General features: G+C 39.4%; 1 protein-coding gene across 1 annotated transcript in view; it reads right to left on the bottom strand.

Moving 5' to 3' along the window:
• Positions 1-10,912: 10,912 nt before the first annotated feature.
• Positions 10,913-22,117, bottom strand: part of LRRIQ1 (leucine rich repeats and IQ motif containing 1) — a 104,127-nt gene continuing 92,922 nt past the window's right edge. The window contains exon 25 of the mRNA XM_054514912.1: positions 10,913-12,962. Coding sequence (XP_054370887.1) covers positions 12,823-12,962 — 140 coding nt within the window. The 3' untranslated portion in view covers positions 10,913-12,822. The remainder of the gene's footprint in view (positions 12,963-22,117) is intronic.

Raw genomic sequence — 22,117 nt, 5'->3', positions numbered from 1 at the left:
TCTGTCTCTGTATGTATGTTTGGGGTCGGACGTGTGTGTGCGTGCGTCTGTGAAAAGTGATTAAAACGGACCTTTATTTTAAATCTCCTGAAATATTATCATTAAAAATAATACTGTTTCTAAATGAAAGTATTTATTCAAGTCTTAGGTAATAAAAAGAAAACGAAATGAGCCATATATGCATGCATTCCTATGGATATTGGGAAAGCGGGTCGTTTCCACCCAATGTGTGAGCTTTGAAGTGTTGAATTCCTTGGTCTTTTCGCACATCGATAAGATTTAAAACACAGGCGAGAGAGATAGTGGACTATTTCGAAGAGGCACGAATTACGGAAAAGACCTTCCGTGCTTCCTCGTGAAAGGCGCATTCTGTGAAGTAAAGCAAACCCGAGACTGCAATCCCTTCAGAGGAAGATTTCAGCATCGTGGCCCCGCGCTTGTCTTTTCTACTGAGGCTGTTTTAGAACCCAATTCGGTGGGCCCTTCCCCCGCTGGGGCGGGGAGGGGAGAAGAAGAGAGGCTTTAATGGGCGGCTGAAGCACCGGTACAACACTGGCCGGCCGGGGCTGCGGAGCAGCTTAGAGACCTTTCCTGTGAACCCAGTCAAAGGTGAAGGGAAGGCCAATTCGGGTCCAGCATATTTCCCGGCAGGCAGCTTCCCTTCCTTCTTCAGCTGGTCTCTAACTTGGTATTTTCCCGGAGAAAGGGGTAGAGGGATGTTTTTTCAGCTCCCACTGTCGAGCAGCTGTGGTCACCGTCCGCCACACGCACAATCTGCCCTTCCCTGTTATCTGTCAGGACAGGGCTGCTGCCCCTACCCCTCCGTCCCTGTTCCCAGCGTTACCTGCCGCCACCACCGAGCTGGGGCTGCGAGGGGCGCGGAGCCCGGGTCGCGACAGAGCGCAGAGGTGGTGCTCGGGGACTTGGGGTGGGACGGGGTTTTTTGTGGCGTGGGGGTGTCGCTTTGGCGGGGAGGGAGAAGTGGAAGCCGGTTTCCCTAAGACCCGGGAGAAGAGGAATTGAAGCGGCGCGGAGGACGAGCGGCGCCCGCGGCCAGGTGCGGCCGGGCCGGCTCGCAGCCTGCCCCGGGACAGAGGCTGCAGCCTGCCCCAGGGGCCGCTCCAAGGGCAGCTCCCGTCCCCGGGTTTCTCATGAAAAACGACACGTCTCCTCCTTGCACCTTCTGGAACAACGCCTGCTCCGGACCCTCCGGATCCTCTCTCTGCCCCCGCATCTCCGTGTGCTGGCATTTCGGCAGCGTGTTTATCACTGTGCCTAAAAAGGACTAAATGCCTTGGGGAAGGGGAGGAAAAAAAAGCGGGGGGGGGGGGGGGGGAGAGGGGGGGGAGAGAGACAGAGAGAGGGAGAGGGAAAAAAAATGGAGCTCTGGATGTCTTTTAAATGAAAGACACATGCAAAGTTTTTGCAGACTGCAATCGACTTTTATGCCAATAAATGTCCCTCTTTAAAGACCACTATTAAACTCCAGGAAAGCCGAGGACAAGGAGCATCTCCTATGAAGGCAAACCGCCCAGGAGCTGCCAGCAGCAGCAGGGCTCTTTCTAGGCTGGAGGGAGCGCGGTTGCCTCCGCGGGGATGCGCGCGTCCCGCTGGCGGCGCGGAGCCGCCTCGGCGGCGGCAGTCCTCGCTCCCCACCGAGCTCTCCGCACCCCGGCAGCCCTTCCACCCCTTCCCTCCCGGGCGGATCGGGCCACCCCGGCGGCGGCGGCAGCGGCGGCTGACCCGCGGGGCCGTGGAAGCGCTGTCCTCGCCTAGGGACCGAGATGGGGACGGGCTGCGGCGTCCTCTGTGCTCTTCACCCCCGCTCCTGTGAGAAAACACCACCCTCCTGCAGCATCTTCCCCGCAGCGGGGACTCCTCTCCCTTATCGCCCCGTCTTTGCGAAGCTCTCCCCGCCGAGATTAGCGCCGACATTTGTATATATGAATATATATATTTGCAATATCTGAGTATTAAATATAGAGCGCGATACCAGATCTAACCGAGTTTTAAAATCCATCCTTCCTCAACAGGAAACAATAAATAAATAAATAAATAAAAATCAGAGTGATTCCACATCACTGTTAGCTCCAGAGACCAAATTCGACTCTCATTTACCTCTGTGCAACCCAGCGGACTTCAAAGGGAAGGAGAGATGTAACCTAGGGGAGAATTGGCGCCACGTATGGCATTCGTTCTCCTTAAAAGCTTGAAAACAGAAAGCTGACTTCAGCGGGCTAAAACCATTTGAGAGGGGTTGGACAGATCCCGGGGGAGAAGGCGGCAAAGGGAAAACAAATTCTGTGCTGAGGTGAGACCGCTTTGAAAAGCATCTTTCTTCAGGGACCTACTCCCTCCGCCAGGCAGCCCCGTTATTAAGAGCTGCATGCAGATGTGCCGCTGTGTTTCCAGAGATGGAGTATCTCCCAAACCTTCTGTGAAAGGGTGTTATGTGTGATGGAGAGACGTTTCGTGGCCAGAGGTGGTGTGAAGGAGCTCGCCCCTGCAGCGCATGGGAGCTCCTTGGGGGCAGCCTGTCCACTGGGACGAGCCGGGCGCGCACACCGCGGGACCCTGCGCGGTACCGCTGGGCTCTCCTGCGGGCACGCCAGGCTGCCTCACCCCCGCCGTCCTGGAATTCCTTCCCTTCCTGAGATCAGAAGTTACAGACCAAGCGTAGGAACGAGGATCCCGCATACGTTTCCAACGTCTCGCTGCCGAACAGTCAAAGGATTTGGGAAAAGAAATGTGCGACTGCGGTTCGGACCTCCGTTTCTGGGTCCGCAGCCGCTGCTGCTCCTGATGGCAGTTTCCAGCCGAAACAGGGCTACTGGGTACTGAAGGCATCTCCTCACACCCCTGCGTTTGTTTAAATAAAGTGAGAACGGCAGCAATACGGGCGATGATCTCCCTTTCAAATGTCCAGGAATCCCTATCCCCTCCCGTCCCATCTCCCCATTTCTAATATCGGTTTTTAACTATGGAAGATTTTTATTTTTTAATTTTTTTACACCAACACTTCTCTTCCCTCCAGAAGAGTTAAAGCACGAAATTTATGTAAGGATTGAACGGGAAGAAATTCGCGCTACCTGAGACTCGGCTAAACGAATTTTGGGGGTATTATTCAATTCCTTTCACATCCGCACACTCCAGCTGTCTGGGAAAATGGACAGTGAAGCTAGGAAGATATGGGCTGGGTGTTCCCGCGGGAGGGCTGGCCCCGCAGTGAGGGGCGGCTGAGGGATGGTTATAGGTGAAGAAGGGAAGTGTTTATGTTTTCTTGAATGGGATCAAACACCCCAATAGACGCCGGGGGGGGGATGGGGGGTGGAGGGGGGAGGGTGTGTGAAACACGAAGAGAACTGTCTGTCTTGAAAAACAGGTGCTCAAATGGTTCAGCATTTCCACAAGCCTTCTGTTTTCTTTGCTGAGGCTTTACCTAGGAGCTCATTTCATGTTTAGACACGGAACTTTTATTGTATGAGATGGGCGTAGGCTCCAGAGATACCCTCTGAGAAATTAGCCTCTCGATCTCGGCCACTCGCTCGTGCCACTGGTGTGCAGAAGCAAAAAAAAGGTGTAAAAAAAAGACACTCTGCGACTCCCTCCATATCTCTCTCCCTGTGGAATGCAGCGAATCGCAAGTTACAATCCAAAAACTAGCTTGGCTGAGTAATAATTTTCCAGACATCCTGTTTGCGGGAAGAATCATGTGAAATATTCTTATTGCCAGCAAGAAGGAGTGCATTGCTTCTCAAAGAACACTGAAAGAAATTGAGTTTGGGGGATTGTTGATTTCTTCATTTGGGTTTTTTTTGTTTGTTTGTTTGTTTGTTTTTGTTGGGGTTTTGTTTTTCTTTTTTTTTCTTTTTTCTTTTTTCTTTTTTGTTTGTTTGTGGTTTTTTTTTTCCTTTGGGGGAGGGGGGGTGGGTGTATGTGAAGCATCACTATTTTTATTTTAATCCCTGAAAATGAAGATTGTGTTTCGGATTTCCGCAGCCAGGCTGCAAAAGGTCCCAATCCAAGCCCCCTTTAACGAACTTTCTTCCTAACAAGCAGGTTTTGTTCACCTGAGCAAACACAAATCGGTTCTGGTGTACGTCGATAGCTTTAAGATTTTCTTTTCGGAGAGGAAATGTTTAATTGACACTGTTTGGAGTGACTTTACCAGAAACCTGGGATCTGTAGGATCAGAGATCAGTGAAAGTGTAGGAGCAAATCGACAGCACTTCTACTCGGTAACCCTAATTCTGCGTGTGCAGCAGACGGGTCTATTGAGCCCCGCTCAGATCGTGCAGGGAACGTGGTGCTGCCTCTCATTAGGCTGGGCCCGAGCCTGGAGCCTTTCCCACTCTCCCAGCCAGGCTCGAGGTTCAGACGCTTCCAGGTCCAGTCCAGACAACAGCCCGAACGCAACGACAGCAAGCATTTCACGGTTCCTGCAGCCTGGCGCTTTGACAGTAGGGAGATACCCCGCTCAGCTGTTAGGGAGATACCCCGTATGACACCTGCACAGACAAAATAAAGATTCCGTGTGCATATTCAGGGGACAGGCAAGAAATTTGGTGAATGGGAAAATTACCCCGTTAGGGAAGCAGGATTACTGATTGCTGTCAGGGCTGGACAAACCTCGACAATTTTCTTCTTGCAACAGGTAGTGACGCTTCTTAAACTTTATTCTTTTTTTTAACGCAAAATGGAAGGAGATAATATTTAGTGTGTTGATTTAATCTTAGCCCCATAGAAAATCTCAGCAGAGATGCTCTATAAAAGCATTAATCTCTTATCTTGATCTAGCTCAAATTATAATGAATCCTACTTACATATGTGTTATAAAAACAAATCCTACACGAATTTAATCTATGCTTCATCGGACTGCTATTGTAGCCCTTTATCAAGTTTAGAAAGGATTTGAAAGTTGGGTCGTGGGACTCAAAGCCCCGTGCAGTTTGGCACCACCATAAAGAAGAGATTTGCTCCTAAAGATGCTTCTCAGGTCCGATACACGTATTTATTCCCCTCCACTCTCCCCCGCCGCCGCACTTCGACTATGAGTAGGATCTGGCTTCTGCTCGGGATGTTAGGTGAGGCAAGCACAGAGCCGCTCTGTCCGCAGCCCGGAGGAGGCGGCTGTGCCCCCGCCCTTACCGGGGGACAAAGCTTCTGGCAGCTTCGGCCGAGCCGCGCTCCAGCAGCCGGAGCGGCTCTTCAGAAGCCAAATCCTCACCCCTTCCCCCTCTGCCAAGCTTTCCAACAAATTATAGACATATTCCCAACGCAAAAGACAAACACCGTTCTTCACATCACAGAAACAGACGCCTTAGAAGAAAAATCTAGACGTGAAAAAGCACGTTATTAGGCTTTTACGGGTGAACATTTGCTTCTCCTGCCACCCTTACCCCTGGAATTTATTCCCAAGGAGCGGGCCGTCCCCTAAAGGAGCTGAGAGCGAGTTTGTAGTGAACAATTCTAAATTACCCCTTTCGCTCTCCCATCGCGAACCCACGCTGGGCTGTAGGGCACTGAGCATTAGCGTACCTATGCAAGGGAGCAGATAAAAAGGAAAGCAAGTCCTTTGCAAGTTACCCAGCCTTCCCTGACGGCAGTTTGGTACTGCGACAATTCCGAAAATATAAGGGCTACATTACCGGAGCGACCCGAGGCTCTGAATGTATCGAGAGGCCTGGAGAATGTGTGGGGGGCTGCCTTGTCATCTCAGATGAATTGATTTCTTCTAAGCCATGAAATATGGGTCGACATTGTGGTTTCTAAGCACGAAGGTAAAGGAAGGTGTGAGACAGAAGGGGCAGGGTCTAAGAAATAGATCCCTGTTCAAGTTGGAGGTAGTAACAAATGGATGCATTGAGCTGCTTTGACAAGGACTGCCGGTTCTCGAGGCTACCTCGTTTGAAAGAACCCTTGCTTTTTTTGCATTTTTTTCCTCCAATGCGATGTGTGCTAGATGCGATTAAAAATGTATAATTCAGCGATGCTGAAAGCCACAGAGAAATTTTATTCCGGTCTTTCAGCACCGCCTCTGTACAGTCTCAGCCTTATTTTGTCATTTGCTGAGAGCTGCCTGTATCTTTTGAAACGCTAGCCTGCACTAAGGAGCATCTATCCCCGAGCCTTTAGACTCTCTGCCCTTCTTACCAGAAACGGCTAGATGGATACAAAAAAGAACTTAGTGGTTAACCGATATGCTGCTAATATTTCATCCACGGGCCTCCTTCTCCTCCTCCTTCTCCCCCTCCTCTACCCCACTCCCCCCACCCTTAAAACTTCAACTCTTGCAAAAACATCATATTTTAAGCTTTCCACACAAATATTGATATTGGCCAATAAGGCCAGCCCCCAGCCTTTGGTTAGAGACAGTCTTCTTTTTGTTTCTACCCTGGGCAATCCAAATTAATCCACTGTATTACAAATTGCCTCGAAATAGTTCCCTTTTCCTGACAAAACCCATACCCGGCATACGTCAGTCACCATGAGAGACATTTTTCCTAGTCCGTTTGCGTGCTGGCTCTTTCTAGACCGTATCAGACAGCAATGGGCAGCGAGATGACATGACCCAGCAGGACATTCTCTTATTTCTTTCTGCATTTGTGCTGTGGCAAGGCACAAAATGTTTAATGCTATCAAGAAATCAGGTAGAGCAAAACTGCGTAAGCTTGAATCTTTGCCTCGCCTTCTGTTCGCAGGACAAGCGGTGCCCACCAGGTGAAAGCAGGTCCCCCCCACTTCGACCATTTGCCACCACAGCCAGCGCATCTCTCCTGAGCAGGGACAAGTCCTTCCCACATCGCCCTGCCCGAAGCTCTGAGCTTAACCCGGCACACGGCCAGACTGCACATTACATGAAAGGGAACAACTTCCCGAGTCATTACCTGAAATTAAATACGAATGCAAACGGCACAAACCTGAAGGGGCTGTGTAAAATGCAGCTCTTTGCTATTGTTTTTGCTTTGTTTGTTTGATGCTTTAAAAAAAATTATTTTCGGCCAGATGTCGCATAGAAATCCATGGGTCTGGAGCCGGGCTGGGAAATGAAGCTGTGGCTCGCGGAACGGGAGCCAGGATCCGTGCGGGTTTCCCGGACACAGCCCCTCGCTGTCGCTCCGGAGCGGGGCCGCGCCGAGCTGGCACCGGCCGCAGCCGCACCTCTCACAGAACCTGCAAATTAGAAAAAAACCTGCGAGGCAAGAGAAAAGCCACCAGAAACTGCCACTTCTAGAGACTGCGAGGCCGATATTTTTGTTCTCTTATCTCCTAGCCGTGCTTTCCTAATCCCGCAACAATCCTTCTTTTCTCATGTACAGGACACCATCGTTTAAAGAAAAACTGTGGAGAAGTGTATTCAATCGCACGAACAGCAAGGTATTAGACAAACGAGCCAAGCCTACGGCTGACCTGTGTCCTTTCAACGAACAACCTTTCGAACCTTCCCTACCCGGAAATGGTGACAAAACCCACGCTATTTGGACGGGACAGCTCTCATCTGATGAATGTAGCAGGAATATACAGCCCATTTTATTTGTGTACTTTCCTTTTTTTTTTTTTTTTTTTTTCAGATCACGGCTCACAAGCCTAGAAAATTGTGCCCATTTGAAACAGAGGCATTTATCCTGTATTAGAATTCAACTAGTTATAGCACTCTCTCCTAAAAAGCTGTCTTCCATCTCAGGATATATGTGGAACACCTTGGCTGCGGCACAACTATTTGGTGGTGCTTATTTGCATTCACGATTGAAGTAGTGCCTCGTAAAAAAAAATAAATTGCTAACCTCTGGTTTCTTTGTATAAGCGTAATTTAACAAATGAGTAAGTTAGGAATAAAGAGAACCCGATTCTCAGCTACGTTCTTACAAACATGGTTTTTATCACTTAACTTTGTGAATCGGCATTTGTTGTTACCCACATAAAATGCTCTTACCTGCTTTATTGCTAAAGAGCTATCAAGCTCTTAGCTATTGCATCTCAGTCAGAAGTAATTTTATATCTTCCTAGGTATTTGGCTTATTTAATGTTTAACGAAAAAAAGAAGTGCTATAAAGTAGCAATCAATCAACTATGAAATTAAGAAAAGGTTACTAACTCTAAACAAATGTATTTAACATTGGAATGAAGACCAGGGGAGGAACAAATGCTAGTCTTTGGCAGCTAGTTAGGTACTAAGCTGTTGTGTCTGCATCTGTCACCAAAATAACGGAGAAAGTGACCATAAAGGACAATTCACTTGTCTAAATGACCTGTAAATAACAGTGTAGCTCATAGCGTCATTAATTTCAACTTCCAGTCCTTGTAAGGCTGGTCAGCCTGGCGAAGTTAGTCAATATTTCCAGGAAAAATCTCTTCAGAAATCCAGTCTCTGTTCATTTGACGTCATGGAACTTCATGAACATCTCTCCAACGGGTATTTTATTGCTAACAAACCTTCAGCACAACTTGGCACTAGAAAGTGCCTTCAGGATGTAGCCAAGGACATGTGGTCAGCATTCTCTTGTCCATCATCTGCCTTGAAAACCAGGAGAGCAGTTGTCCACATGTCCACAAGACCCAACCCTACTTTACTTAATGTACACTGTTACTTGCAGGCCATACCTGCCTCCTCCCCTACACTTGGCATATTTTTCTGACTTTGTGTGAAAAGAGAGGTGTCGCATTCCTATTTAACCACATCTGCATCCGTGACCAGCTGACATCCCAATCTCATATCTATATAGATATATGAAAGTATATTCAAAAGTAGGTATGAAAGTGTATATGAACGTATAGATATATATTTCTCACACAGGCTCTAAAACCTGCAGCGACTGACACAGATTAATATTCAAACACAACTATTTCACAACTGCTATAAAAAATTAGTTAATTTTTCACTTATGACTGTAGAAAAAAATAAACAAAACATTAAAACCCCCAGCTGCTGGAAATTGGTTTGTTTGGCTGTTTTGTTTTTTTTTTTTTCTCCAGCTAATAAAGCTAAGTACAAACTGCTTGGAACTCAGATGTAACATCAGGCAACTCAATATTTTATAATATAATCAAGAGTTCCATTCCTGCTTTTTTGGGGCCATGTGGTAATAGCTACTTTTCATATGTGTTTTTCTGACAAAAGAAAAGCATATTAAGATTGCAAAGTATCCCACAATATCAGTCTGGCTTCCATGAGTGCTAATAAAAGGATTTTCAGTATGTATACATACATTGCTATAATCATGAGAATCCGAAATTAAAATCAAAGAGGTATTAAACCAATATATTCCTCACAGTGCTTTTAACGATTGTAATGGAAGACCAAGACACAGTTTTGAAGCCATGCGTCCGAGGCCAGATTTGGATGCCATCTGTGGCAAGGTTTTTAAAAACGTAAACACTGTGTACAGTGGACACACCTTTTATGAATGCATGTGCGAATAATAGGATTATTAATAATTAAAGATAACGATTTACTTAGTCAAAATGTAACACTACCTCACCCAGCACCAAAACAATGTCAATGCTATACACTGGCTATTTGTATATCTGTTAAAGCACGAAATGCCTAAATGCCTTTGAACAATTATCTTTTGGATCAGCACCGGTACTGTGATTGAAGTAGGTAAACCTGCCCTTTATTCAGCGAGAAACATTTCCTCACAGGCTATTGTCATTGAGGTGTGGTGATCTGACATTAGCACCTCGTTAAGATGCAGGCTATGCCTTTATGCCTTTAGGGGAGCTTTGTTGTTTTGTTGTTTTTTTTTTCCCTGTTGCTGCAGGTGTTTTTCCTGATGCCCCGGTTGAAACAACCGAGGGTTTAAAGAACTCCTGAGCACACCTTCAGGTAAGTTGCACAGGAAAAGACAGTTCAGGGATCTACGAGCTCGTAGAAAGCTCTTCACTTTGCTTTGGGGAGTAACACCCATCAACGTTTCAACACATAAATGCACCTTGTCCTTTTCTTCTCTGTTTCAAATGAATGCTTTCCTACTTCCCCGAGTCTCAAGCTTCGTACATACAAGGAAGATCTTTTAAAAGAGCTCATTCATACGAAGTCCTTCCTCTTTAAAGGAGGATCTTAAGGATCTTCAAGGATCTTAAGAGATCTTCAGGGAACAGAAAAAAGGGTCGAGGAGATGAGGCTAGCGAGCTTGGAAGAAGTCTGAAGCACTGCAAAGGCAGCAGCGCGTCCAGGAATGCAGTTTCAGGGTTCTGTGATGTAAATTTTGCTGGACTGTCACTGACTCACAGTCACTTCAACATCAGAACAGACTGACAGAGAAACTTACTTTCAAGAATCTGTTCTTGTCCTAAATGGGAATTACTGCATCAGGGGGTAGGTGTGGGGGACACGAAGAAAAGTGAGGAAAAAAAGGAAAAAAAACCCGAAATGAAAAAGAAAGAACTAACAGAAAATCCCCCAAAGACACAAACCCCCCCATAAAACTGCTTGCAGAGTAGGGCTTGAAAAATTCGTGTCATAAATATCCACCACGTATCATCTGTGCTACCTCTGACCTTACACACTCCAAGATGTGATGATGACACCAAGGCATGGTGGTGTTGGTTGCTTCACCTTATCCCTGAATGCAATAAAGGTCTTTCTGCTAGCTTGAACAGAAGTTGTACCTTGCATGTTTTTCTGTATTTGGTCAGACATACTGTACTTTGAACACTACAATTCTGAGAAAAATATCTTGAATACAGTAAGACCTCACCTTATTACACATTGCAAAGTTATGTAATGAAAACAGCAACATGTTTTGGCATACTTTATACCTTAATTTATGTTGGGTATATTAACTTACGCAGACTAAGTGTTTTATGAACATAAAAGGCTTGTCAGTGAATATTGTCACTCCAATTTTTAATTTAGTAAACTGTATATTAAAAAGTTACCATTTATCTTTGCAAAATAAAAGGCCTTAAAAAATGTTGCCAAAACATTTTATTTAGGCTGGGAGGTATTTCTCATTCAGAAACACCATGAAAACAAACAGATTAGCTATGATAATTTTTATACAGCAGACACTTTTTTGGATATAAACGTAGATACAGATATAGATGATACAGATATAGAATGAAGCATAAAATATTAAATATCCCTTATTTACAGCTTTGGTGATGTGCAGTATATTATGATACTCTAGACAAATAGAGGGGACAATCTGCAAGAAGTGTTAAGCTATGAAGCTCTTGATTTCATATTTTGATTCCAGTTAATACCTGTAATGGTGGATACACACTTTGCCAAGTGTAGGGGCAGACATTTTGAAATGACAAAGTTTTTCCTAAAAAAATTATAACCTTGATGTTAAAAGCAAAATCGCAAAAGCTCCAGTATTTGTTGGAGACATTTAAAAGTCATTATATTGCAGACCCTGAAATCAAGCTGAACACTACATACATTTGGAAAATTAACCAGGTAAGATCAACCATAGGATTTCTATAGTCAGGTTAAGCAACCTGACCATAATTCCCCAGAAAGGCAAAGAAATCTTTTCTGAAATAGGGTGCACTGACTTCTCAAAAGCAAAGTGATAATAAAATCAGGACAGTGGTTCAAACAAGCAAAATTATTTACTGGAGGTTTTCCATGAGATCAGCCATCTTTTTATCTGAAAATGAATGCAAGTATTCACAAAAGTGGAGATAAATGCCTTTAGCCCATAGTTAGATAGGTATGTTAGCATAGAAAACACTTTACAAAATAACATCACATGTTAATTTAAGTACATTTTAAAACCAGCCACAATGCAAGAATCTATGTTCTTTACTGACTGAAGTTTCAAGCCCCATTACTCTCTCTACCTCTTTCTCCATCTACAGGGGGTTGTGGCTTACAAAAACAGACAAGAAAATACCAAAGTCAGCCTTTTTAAAGATCCAATTAACAACTTATACCCTCAGAGTGGAAAACATGAAAATAATGTTAGGCTTTGAAATCAAGGAACATTTTCTGTCCTGTATGCTGATGGACAAAGCATTGACTAGAAGTAATGAGTTAGATACCCATGAACAGTAGAAACAGTATTTCTTTTTCTCTAGATTTTCTTGCACCACAAAACATTTACACATGGGTCTGAAGGAGCCTGTCTATGTGAAAAAATTAAGTTGGGTTAACAGTAACATATAGATCTAATTTTACATTATCCAAGTACAAAATGAGAACCTTTAATTTTTTAATCAATCCTCTAGGAAACAGAAGTATTTGAAACTATAAAACCACAATGGGTTGCTTTAACATATTATAACAATAATTTATCATGAAAGATCTAGATAGAGGACTACTCATCTTCCTAATAAAAGGAAAGTGCATGCTCATCATTTGTATACTGGTTTAGTAAAGTATTCCAAACAGACTTCTCTAAGAATGGCATTGCCACCTGTTATACCTCACAACACACTTTGCAAGCATGCATTTTATTTTGTGAGAAAATGATAATTCAGTGTTTCAATATGTGACATACATCACATGAACATGAACCTTTATTACACTTGGACTTCTCATCCAGTTCTTATAAGCAAGCCCAAACTTAGTCACTGTACAACAAACCTTGTTGAGTTCATCAGTTCTGCATTCTATTCCACATGAACATATAAGCAATTGAAAACACAAACTATGATAACTTACTGACAGGTATAAAATACTTTGACAAAAAATCCCACAAAACCCCAACCACCGTAACCATGTATAATAAAATAAGTCAAAAGTAGTTAACTGAAACTGGTTTATTGGTAATAAATGAAAATCCAACAACTGATATTCAGAGGCTTAAAAAGAAACAGATCTCCATATGCTGGCTGAGTTTGATTAAATCAACTAGTTATTTCCAACATTCAGCTAATATTTTTAAGCTTTTGCCTTTTTTTGCCTGCTCCCCATCCTCCACTTAGCTGCACTGGATGGTCTCGAAATGATATCCGTTCTGTATGAGATGGACTCAAACATGATTTTTCTGGAGTAGAAATATTCTTTTCTAAACAACAAAACAGACATGAAATTAAAAACCAACCAACCAAAATGCCCTAAATTTCACTGTACCATATTCTTTTCAAGACAATAATATTTCTAGGTGCAATTAGAAAGCACACAATTTTTTTAGTTATGTATCACTCACCATTTAAAAGTAACACAAGCAGTTTAATAAGGCAGTACTTAAAAAAATTAACTCATCCAAAAAGACAGTAAAATTACTAACCAAAATTATCTTATTTTTAGAAGTGTCATTATCCATCCGTTTTGAACTTAAACACTTACAGAGATACTCAATGCTTTTGACACAGAAACTCATCCTTCAAGTGGATGAAGAACTAGTTCAGAAGATATATCTAATTAACAAGTTTTTGTGGTTATGTTAGACCAAATTAAAAAAAAAAGATTTCTTTTGTTCAAAGCTCAGGAATACTTAAATGCTGGATGATGCCACAGAAAAATTTAGGAACACATAGGAATATGTGAAACAATCACTTTCATTGTCATTCATACAGATGCTTGAGTAATTTAGACAATAGCTTCTAAAAACTCTTCAGACAGTTATTTTAATAAAATAACCAGTAGGCATGACGAAAGGTATAATATTTATTTAAAATAAATGAACATTTTACACCTGATAATATCTTTCTTTGGCATGTGTAAGAAGGAAAACATCTGTGGAAGACAACCCAAACTTCACAAGAGAATGATATGATGTTCACAATACAGCAGTTCATGTCTGTGAGTATATATATATAATATAAAAAATTAACATGCTAGCTTATCAAATGCATATTTTATGAACAACTTTTGCCACTTACCAAAGGGAAATATTATTACCTACATAGTTTCAGTATTTTTGATATTTTAACTTTTTAGTACTGCTCAATAGAAAAATTAAATTTCTCAGAATACATAGTGACAAAAAAGTGAACATCATTCTATGTACCAATATATAAAAAATAGCTATAAATTTCAAAGAGTAAAAGTTCCTTGTTTTCTCATGGATGCCTTCCTGTTGGCTTCTAGATCTAAATGTCAGGAGGTTTTCCCAGCCTACAGTTCCCTTTCTTATGAATTCTTAAATTATTGTAAATGTATCTTAATAAACAGCTCTCTCTTTTGGCAACCAAGAGCTTTCAAGTATTTTTAACATTATCTCCATTCATCTTCTTATGGCTCTACAGATGTAGCCAATTGGTTTTTTTTCTTAAAATATATAATTTATTCTAGATGTATCTCCTAAAGATTTAAAATTCTGATATTTTGCCCTTACAACATTCCTAGTTTCCTTCCCTTTGGATTATTTTATTTAACATCTCAAATGGTAGCAGAAGGGCTAGTACACAAAGGCTTTTGTTAAAGAGCAAAGAAAATATTTAATCAAACAGTAAGTTTTCCATTAATTATTTTGCCTGGGAACCATAGCATATTCACTGAAGACTGATACCTTCAAATTAGTAAATTAAGTGGTTAATTAATGAAACTTCGAAATAAATCTAACATGGTAATAATATTTTTAAATTCCATGCCTTTAATTTCAAGAAATATTTTATGAAATTGAAAACATCGTTAAACAACAAAAATAATTAAGACTGGAAAATTTTGTTAAAATAAAAATGAAAAGGAAATTGCTATTGCATATTTAAAGTGGAAAACAAAACTGTGGCTAACTTATGCTTTGTCTGTGCACTCATCTTCAACATGGTATCACAATTTGGGTAAAGAAGACATACATTTTTTTTGGTATATTTTGACAAAAAATACATTTTATTACATTATTTTTAAAAGAGAATAAAAACAGATGTTAGAAAGAGCCTATCAATAATGAATTTGAAAACTAGTCTAGTAGTGATAGAGTCAATATAGGAAGACAGTCAACCTAATCTTAATTGCCTGATCTGGATTATTTCTGGACTAACAAATGTCCTCACTTATTTATGAACATATGGGCACTGGTAAATAGTATTTTCATTATGGATTTCAGTAATCTGTACATGTAGGGTTTTTGCCTCTCCACTTGTAATTATATACAATGCATTGGAAGGAATATATTGTCCTTACATCAGTATGAAATATGTATTATTGTTCCATTAAAAAATCCCAAAGACCTGCTGTATGCAGGTTTAATACATCAGAGGCTGTCCCAAAGTCTGATAGTCATGGGTCTCTTTTTTTTTAAAATCTGCTCTCATTAGACTTCCTGCTTTAAACTTTATTATACAGTTGTGACCTGTTGAAGCACAGACTAACTCTGTATTCTTTCTTTCCTCCCTTTACACAGTTCTCAGCACAATTCAGCCAAAGAAAATAAAGCCATTGTAGAGAAAGATCAACTAATTTGGAATGAAATATCACTGTAATGTAAATCACTGTAAATCATTCCCTTTGTATGTCCCATCTTTCCATCTTTGAAACGACTATAATCATGTTTGCACTTCTGATAAATCACTTTTGATATCTACTAAATATCTACTACGAGATGAGTAATGTTATCAATGCTGCTGTTCCAGTTATCAGTGGTGGAGTGATGAAAGACAGAGCTGGCATGGAGTACCAAAAGACTATTCCCTGAAGAAGAGTTCTCAAGGACAGATAAATCACACCAGCATAATGCAGTTTGCTTACTCCTATTCAGATCACAGCTATTTCTCAGATGTTACACTCGTGGTTATTGTAACTGCTAGTGGCTAAATATTATTTATGATTGAAAAATTGTGTCCTAAAGCAAAGGTATAATCAAAGTTTTAGTCAAATATGAGAAAGGGTTTTGCTGCAGTTCTTTCTCCTAGAGTTTAACGCATGACCAAACAGCAAGATTAATGAAAAATAAGAATAGAATAATAGATTCATGAAGGCTGGAGAGGACCTCTAAGACCATGGAGTCCAACCATTAACTCAGCACTGCCCAATCCACCACTAAACCATGTCTCTAAGCATCACATTCACATGTTTTTTGAACATTTTCAGGGATGGTGATTCCACCACTTCTCTGGTCAGCCTGTTCTAATGCTTGATTACCTCTTCGGTGAAAACATTTTTCCTAATATCTAATCCAATAATGAATGGAATGTGTTGCAAATATGGGACTTACCTGATTGATCGTACATATGCCCAAAAATTAACACGCTCACTTTTATTTCATGGCTTTTGCCATTCCAGTGAAAATCTAGGTATGAGTATTTCACATGTGCTCAAGTAAGAGCAGCTTTGCACTTAAGTGTAAAGTGAGCATCAAGGTAGAATTTTGCAAGAAGTAAAAAAAAATTGCGTGTAAACGAAAAAAACTCAGTAACTTTGTTGTCAATACCTGTGTTTACAAAAGATTTTCTGATTCTGATTTACAAACGGGCATTTTTTTTTTCTTCAGAAATATTCAATAAAGACACCTCCATTAGGAAATGGTTAGAATTTTGTGAAGATCAAGAGAATGAGAGGAGACAAGAGAGTCTGGTAAGGGATGACAGTGGCACTTTGAATTGATAGGCTGAATCTAGAAATAGTCCTTAAAAACAGTCTTGTTAAAAAAAAAGTCACAAACCAGAAAATAACCCTAACTTTCTGAAAACCCTCAAAACATATAAAAATGAATCCTCATTATATTTTTTCTCTTATATTGGGGATTTTATTGAAGGACCTTACATATTTCTCTTACAGCATTACTAATGATGTGAACACTTTTACAGCATGCTTGGATTTGCAATGTCTCCATTTTCCCCTCTGCAATGTATCTTGCAAATGAATGGTTGTGTTTGTGAGTTAATTAAGAGAATACTAGCATGTGAGTGAATCACATTACTGCTATCATAATTTCTTAATTGGTAAAATAAATGTGACATATATGACATAGTCATATTTTGCTATAAAGAGGCATATATTTCATTAATATGCATAAATACACACATTGATTTGTGTATTTGTGATTTATTAATAACTGTAAGCATAATCACAATACTTTTAGTTCATGTTATGTTCTTTAAGTGTATTTGTAGTGGGCCTTGCCCAAAGGCAACAATAGAAAGATTCACAGCATCTCAAGATACTATATTTAGTATCTTTACTAAATAGAATTAGGTGTATATATTAAATATAAGCTAACATGTTTACTAAAACTAAATTAGAACAATTACTTTTGGTTTACTATATACAGTACTGATATTTTTGAAAATTATTATTATTATTATTATTACCATTACTTGTACTAGAATTAAATAGAACCTGGCAAGTATATTAAGTATAATTTAACAGGGTACATGGTTATTCTAATACCAACTGATGTGGGAACAAATCTTAGCCAAGAAAAGCAATTTAATTTCTGCTACACTAAAGCAGGCTTTGGAAGACAGGCTCTAACACTTATTTACTGTACATTAATTTACTTGTAACAACTTAATATATGAAGCTCCAGTAAAGTCTGAGAGACATTTAGATGCCTCCATATAGCTAAAACTTACTCTGAGTATGTGCTGAAAGCTCGTCTTGGGATAATGTCACATGCTTCTATTTCCAAGCAGTCACTTTTTGGTTGTTTAATCTGTTTTCTGCTATCAATTTGTTCTGGTCTTTTTTTTGTTAAAGCCTGGGTCTTTTAACAAATGTCAAGGTTTACATATCCACTGTTTTGATAAGTAATGCAATATGTAAAATGCTTTGAATGAAATTCTTGGTGTCCAAGAAGAAAAGCTTTGTTAAAAGGGTTATGATAGAAATTTTATGATGCATAGTAAACGTCATAGGACATTTATTGATCCACTAACATTGTATGTCTGGAGATATAATTTATTCCAAAGTCCTTACCATATTGTATTACTTAAAAGCAAATACAGCATAAGAAGGCATGGAGAAAAAAACCTCAACATTTTAATGAAAGTGACCAGAACGAATGCATAGCAGCAAAGCATTTACATCAATTTAAGCTCTGGAAAGAAGGTAGGTTCAGCAGGTCTGTGAAAAAGGTAAATGCTAAAATATCAGAAAGGTTTAACTTTTTAATAATGCTACTTAGGGCTATCTTAAAGTTGTGTGTTTTTTTTTTTTTTTTTTTTTTTTTAGTTTTATTGTTTGCATAGTTATTGTGCTGCAATTTTACATTATATTTATTAATTTTAAGAAAAAATTTAAATAGGATTGACAAGTCTGGGGATCCATTTATATGAAATACTGCGTGGTATGTAAAGATATATGTCCTTTTTGTATGAAGATTTGAAAAAACACCATACTCATGATTTTTTTTTAAAGTAAATGGTAAATTTTGTTTGTAAATCTTCATGACTTCATGCTGATAGGACTAGAGACTGGTCCTAAAATTTTATAGAAACAATGAACTTAAATTTCTTTGTTTACCAAAGATTGATGCTCTTCTAACAAGATCATGCTGACAATTACATACTTGAATAATCTGAACTCTAAAATGTGACTCAGTCACATGGAGTTGAAAGAGATAACAATGTACAAGAATATATTATAAACATTTATTAACTACCACTTCACACAATTAAAATAAACATAATAAACATAGTGCTTCAAATACATTCCCATAAAATACAACTCTTTTCTAACTACAAAAAAGAATTTCAGCACCGCTGCTCATTAAAGCCCAATATTTATTTTGTGTTCCAGCTCCTTATCTATTTCCCCAATTTTGACCATTTAGGATGAAACTGAGTGTCTGCCCAAAATTTTCCAAAAGGTTGGTCACTTCTAAGAAAATATGTAAAATATTTAGGCTGCCCTTGCAGACAGATCTGAAATCTACTAAATAACAGTGCCCTCCTTTTAGGATACATCCAAATTTGGATCAAGCATATATGAATTGAACTTTTTCCATGATCAGAGAAGGAATGATTGATCTTTTAGTCTATTTTCACTAAAATACCAGTCAGTATGGAAACACGCTTTTCCATGACATTACATGGACCTAAGCAAGGCTGTTCCTAAAGATAATGGTGCTAAGTCAGGGAACTTAAAAGCCTGCTTGTTTCATGCTGTTTATGATGGAGGAGAGGAACCACGGAGAGGGTAAGAATCAAAACTCCTACAGGAAGAAGACTGAGAGAAAAGGCAAAGGGCTGCAACTAAAATCTGAGAGAGAAATGAGACTGATTCAGAATCAAGGTGAGAGAGCTAAAGATAACTTGGTAAATAATGTCCTGGCACAGCTGGCACAAGAGACTAGAAGGACTTGACAAAGAGACTGACACAGAGCAGGGAGAAAAACATGGACAAGAAGAAAACTGTGAATTGGCAAAGGGAAACTGTAAGAATAAAGAAGATGGATTATGGGGCACTAGATGGTTCCTAACTCTCATAATTAACATAATTAAGAGAAGTAAAAATACAGGTAATAATGAGAAAGAACACAAAGAATAAGTGCATTAAGAGACTGGACTTAAGATCTGCCGAAACAGTACACTAATCCAGGCCATATTTGGAGGAAGTCTAAACTAGAAGATGATGAATCTGAGGAATAATGTCAGGCATAATTTGGATTCAAAACGAAACAGAGAGTGAGAGGGGAAAAAAGTAATCAGACCGGGATCTGTAGAAACAAACAGAAGACTTGATGGCATATGTGGGAAAGAAGAGTGGATGGGAGAGAAAGCTTAGGCTGCAATAAATTGGAGGAGAGAAAGAAGGTCCTCTCATTGTAAAAGAAAGGATTACAGAGCACAGCTGTGGAAAAAGCAGCAATGATAAAGAGACAAATTAGAAGGAAAAAGCAAGGAAAGTAAGAGTGCCTTGGAAAAGAAGATCTTACAGACACATCTTTACCATCCAGTGCAACGATCTTGTGAAGGAGCCAAACATAAACTACTGGGCCTTTCAGTGAACTGACTTGAGAATATTTTTGAATCTACTTAAAAACATCCCACAGCAAAGGAAACATAAAACTGTTATTATTTACTCAAATCATAGGACAGAAATACTTATTGTTGATCTAATGGTTCCATGGTTCTAAATGGATATTTAAGTGAACTATAAGCCAATGTCTCGAACTGGAATTTTTTTTTTAAGCTAGTTCCTCTTATAAAAAAAATCCACACTGAAGAACTCCCAAACCCTAGTAGAAGAGTATGAGGCTGGTAAAATTAAGCACTTAAAATTTAGAATAGGCCTCTGTATATCTGTTCTTGAATTTTTTTCATAATTGGAAGGACAGATGATGAAATTACATGAGCTCTTGTATTATTTTTTCTCCCTAGCCTGTTAAATTCAATGAAAGCAAGTTCTACATGCCTTTAAAATCTGCATTTAGGTAATTTTTTAATATGCAACCTCAAAGTCAATTAAGCAGCATCTTTTAAGATGCCATTCTGTAGACTGTTCAAAAAGATTAGGTATATGTTGTTTGATAGTCAACCAACACAGAGAAAAATACATATGTATGAAAGAAATATGCACAAGAAACCCCTTGGTAAAATATGAGCAAATTCAGAGAGTGTTTAAAAATGAGATGCTTATTACACAGATAGAGTTTACAAATCCTAAATGAAAGACAGGAGTCCTTGAACTAGAATATATAGACAATAGTGATGCTAAGAAGAAAGAAACAGGAAAGCAGGAATTTTCTAATGTGAAGCTGTATAAAACACCGCTTATAACAAAGTTGAAGGGTTTCTAACAATTCTCATGAAAGAAAGGGAGGCAAAAAAATCAAGGTGGGGGCTCTGTCAAGAGCAAAAAGAATTGAGCAAGATTTAAAAAGGAAGTGAAATAAAAGCTACTGTGCTTTTTTCTAAGTTGGAAGACTTCACTGTAAGAAAGGTATAATTAAACGACATTAATTTATTTTCACTCAGTTGCAGAATATTAAGAGTGAATTTACTGGAGAACTAGAACTGATAAATGTTTTTTAGTGGAAATATACATGGGTCCATTTTTTGAATTAAGGGTAATAAAGGAATTACAAGGTTCAGGTTTTAATTTATTTAATTTGTTTTCCTGGAAAGCAGTTTTACTGATATCAGAGGCTTCCTGAAAAGCTCAAATTCAGGGAAGAGGAGAATTAAGAATTCTGGGCAGTATTTCAAATAAAAGTTAGAGGCACAGCTCCCATTACATTTCACTTTCAAATTTTGGTCAGGAGATTGCAGTTCCCAGGGCAAATATAAGGCAAATGAAGTTTAAATTTGCAGAGAAAAAAACCCCACAAAATTATGATGACAGAAAATGTAAAATATGTAGGAGACTCATCTATATGTCCAACACTGGTCAGTCAGAAACAGATTAGGATGATAGAAGGTAGTTGATCGTCATACTCACAAATTAGATATTAGGATATGCAAAAAACCCATACTCTCTAGCTAGGTACAGAAAATGCTTATCCTCTAAATCTTGCAAAATATTTCTATGCCTATCTTGCAACTTCATGCTGACTAAAGTACTAGTGTTCAGAAAAGAATTAAGACAAAAAATACAACCAGAAATTCACACCAATGTTTATGGAGTTAATAAAAATTGCAAAGAATGCTCAGGCCCCCTGCCCCCCAACCAGCCCCACCCCAAAAAATAACCTCAAGAAATAGAAAAGAAAAAATAGTTACTACGGAGCACAAAGCAATAACTGTGAAGGAATATTATATTCCTTCTGGAACATAATATAAGTATGTTCTTAGATCATAACATACTGGCCATTAACAGAAGCAAAGTCATAAATTAGACAGATAACTATTTACTCCGGGTGAACAATGGCTACTCTTTCTTTAGGTTATACATGTTTTTAAACATTTGGTCAATTTAATGAACAGTTAGTTTTCCCTTTGAACATGTAACAGGGAAGCAAATCAAATACTTTTAAGTAAGCAAATGCTTTCCTTAAACTGAGATATTCTATGTTAAAAGCATTCCTTTAATACTTCATTAATTTAGCTTTGTCAAGGAACAGAATTAAATTAGTTTAGGATTAATCTATCCCATCCAATTCAGAAAAAATAGGAAATTTGGTTTTTAAAAAACTTAAAATATTTTAATTCAGAATTCAAAGAGCCTGCCATTGGAAAAAAATCTATAGAAAAAACATAAAAGTTGGGAAGTTCACAAAATATTTCTTAAAATCTTGACTTAGCCTTTCTAAAATCCCCTGTAAATTAAAAGATAATAATTTTGAAGTGTAGTATGTTTTGTCTTAACAAAGACACGATAATTCATACATTTCCCTAT

The sequence above is a fragment of the Molothrus ater genome, chromosome 5 (genome assembly GCF_012460135.2).
Source record: "Molothrus ater isolate BHLD 08-10-18 breed brown headed cowbird chromosome 5, BPBGC_Mater_1.1, whole genome shotgun sequence".
Classification (NCBI taxonomy): domain Eukaryota; kingdom Metazoa; phylum Chordata; class Aves; order Passeriformes; family Icteridae; genus Molothrus; species Molothrus ater.
Note: the sequence above shows the minus strand (reverse complement) of the source record. Positions and strands in the feature narration are given on the sequence as shown.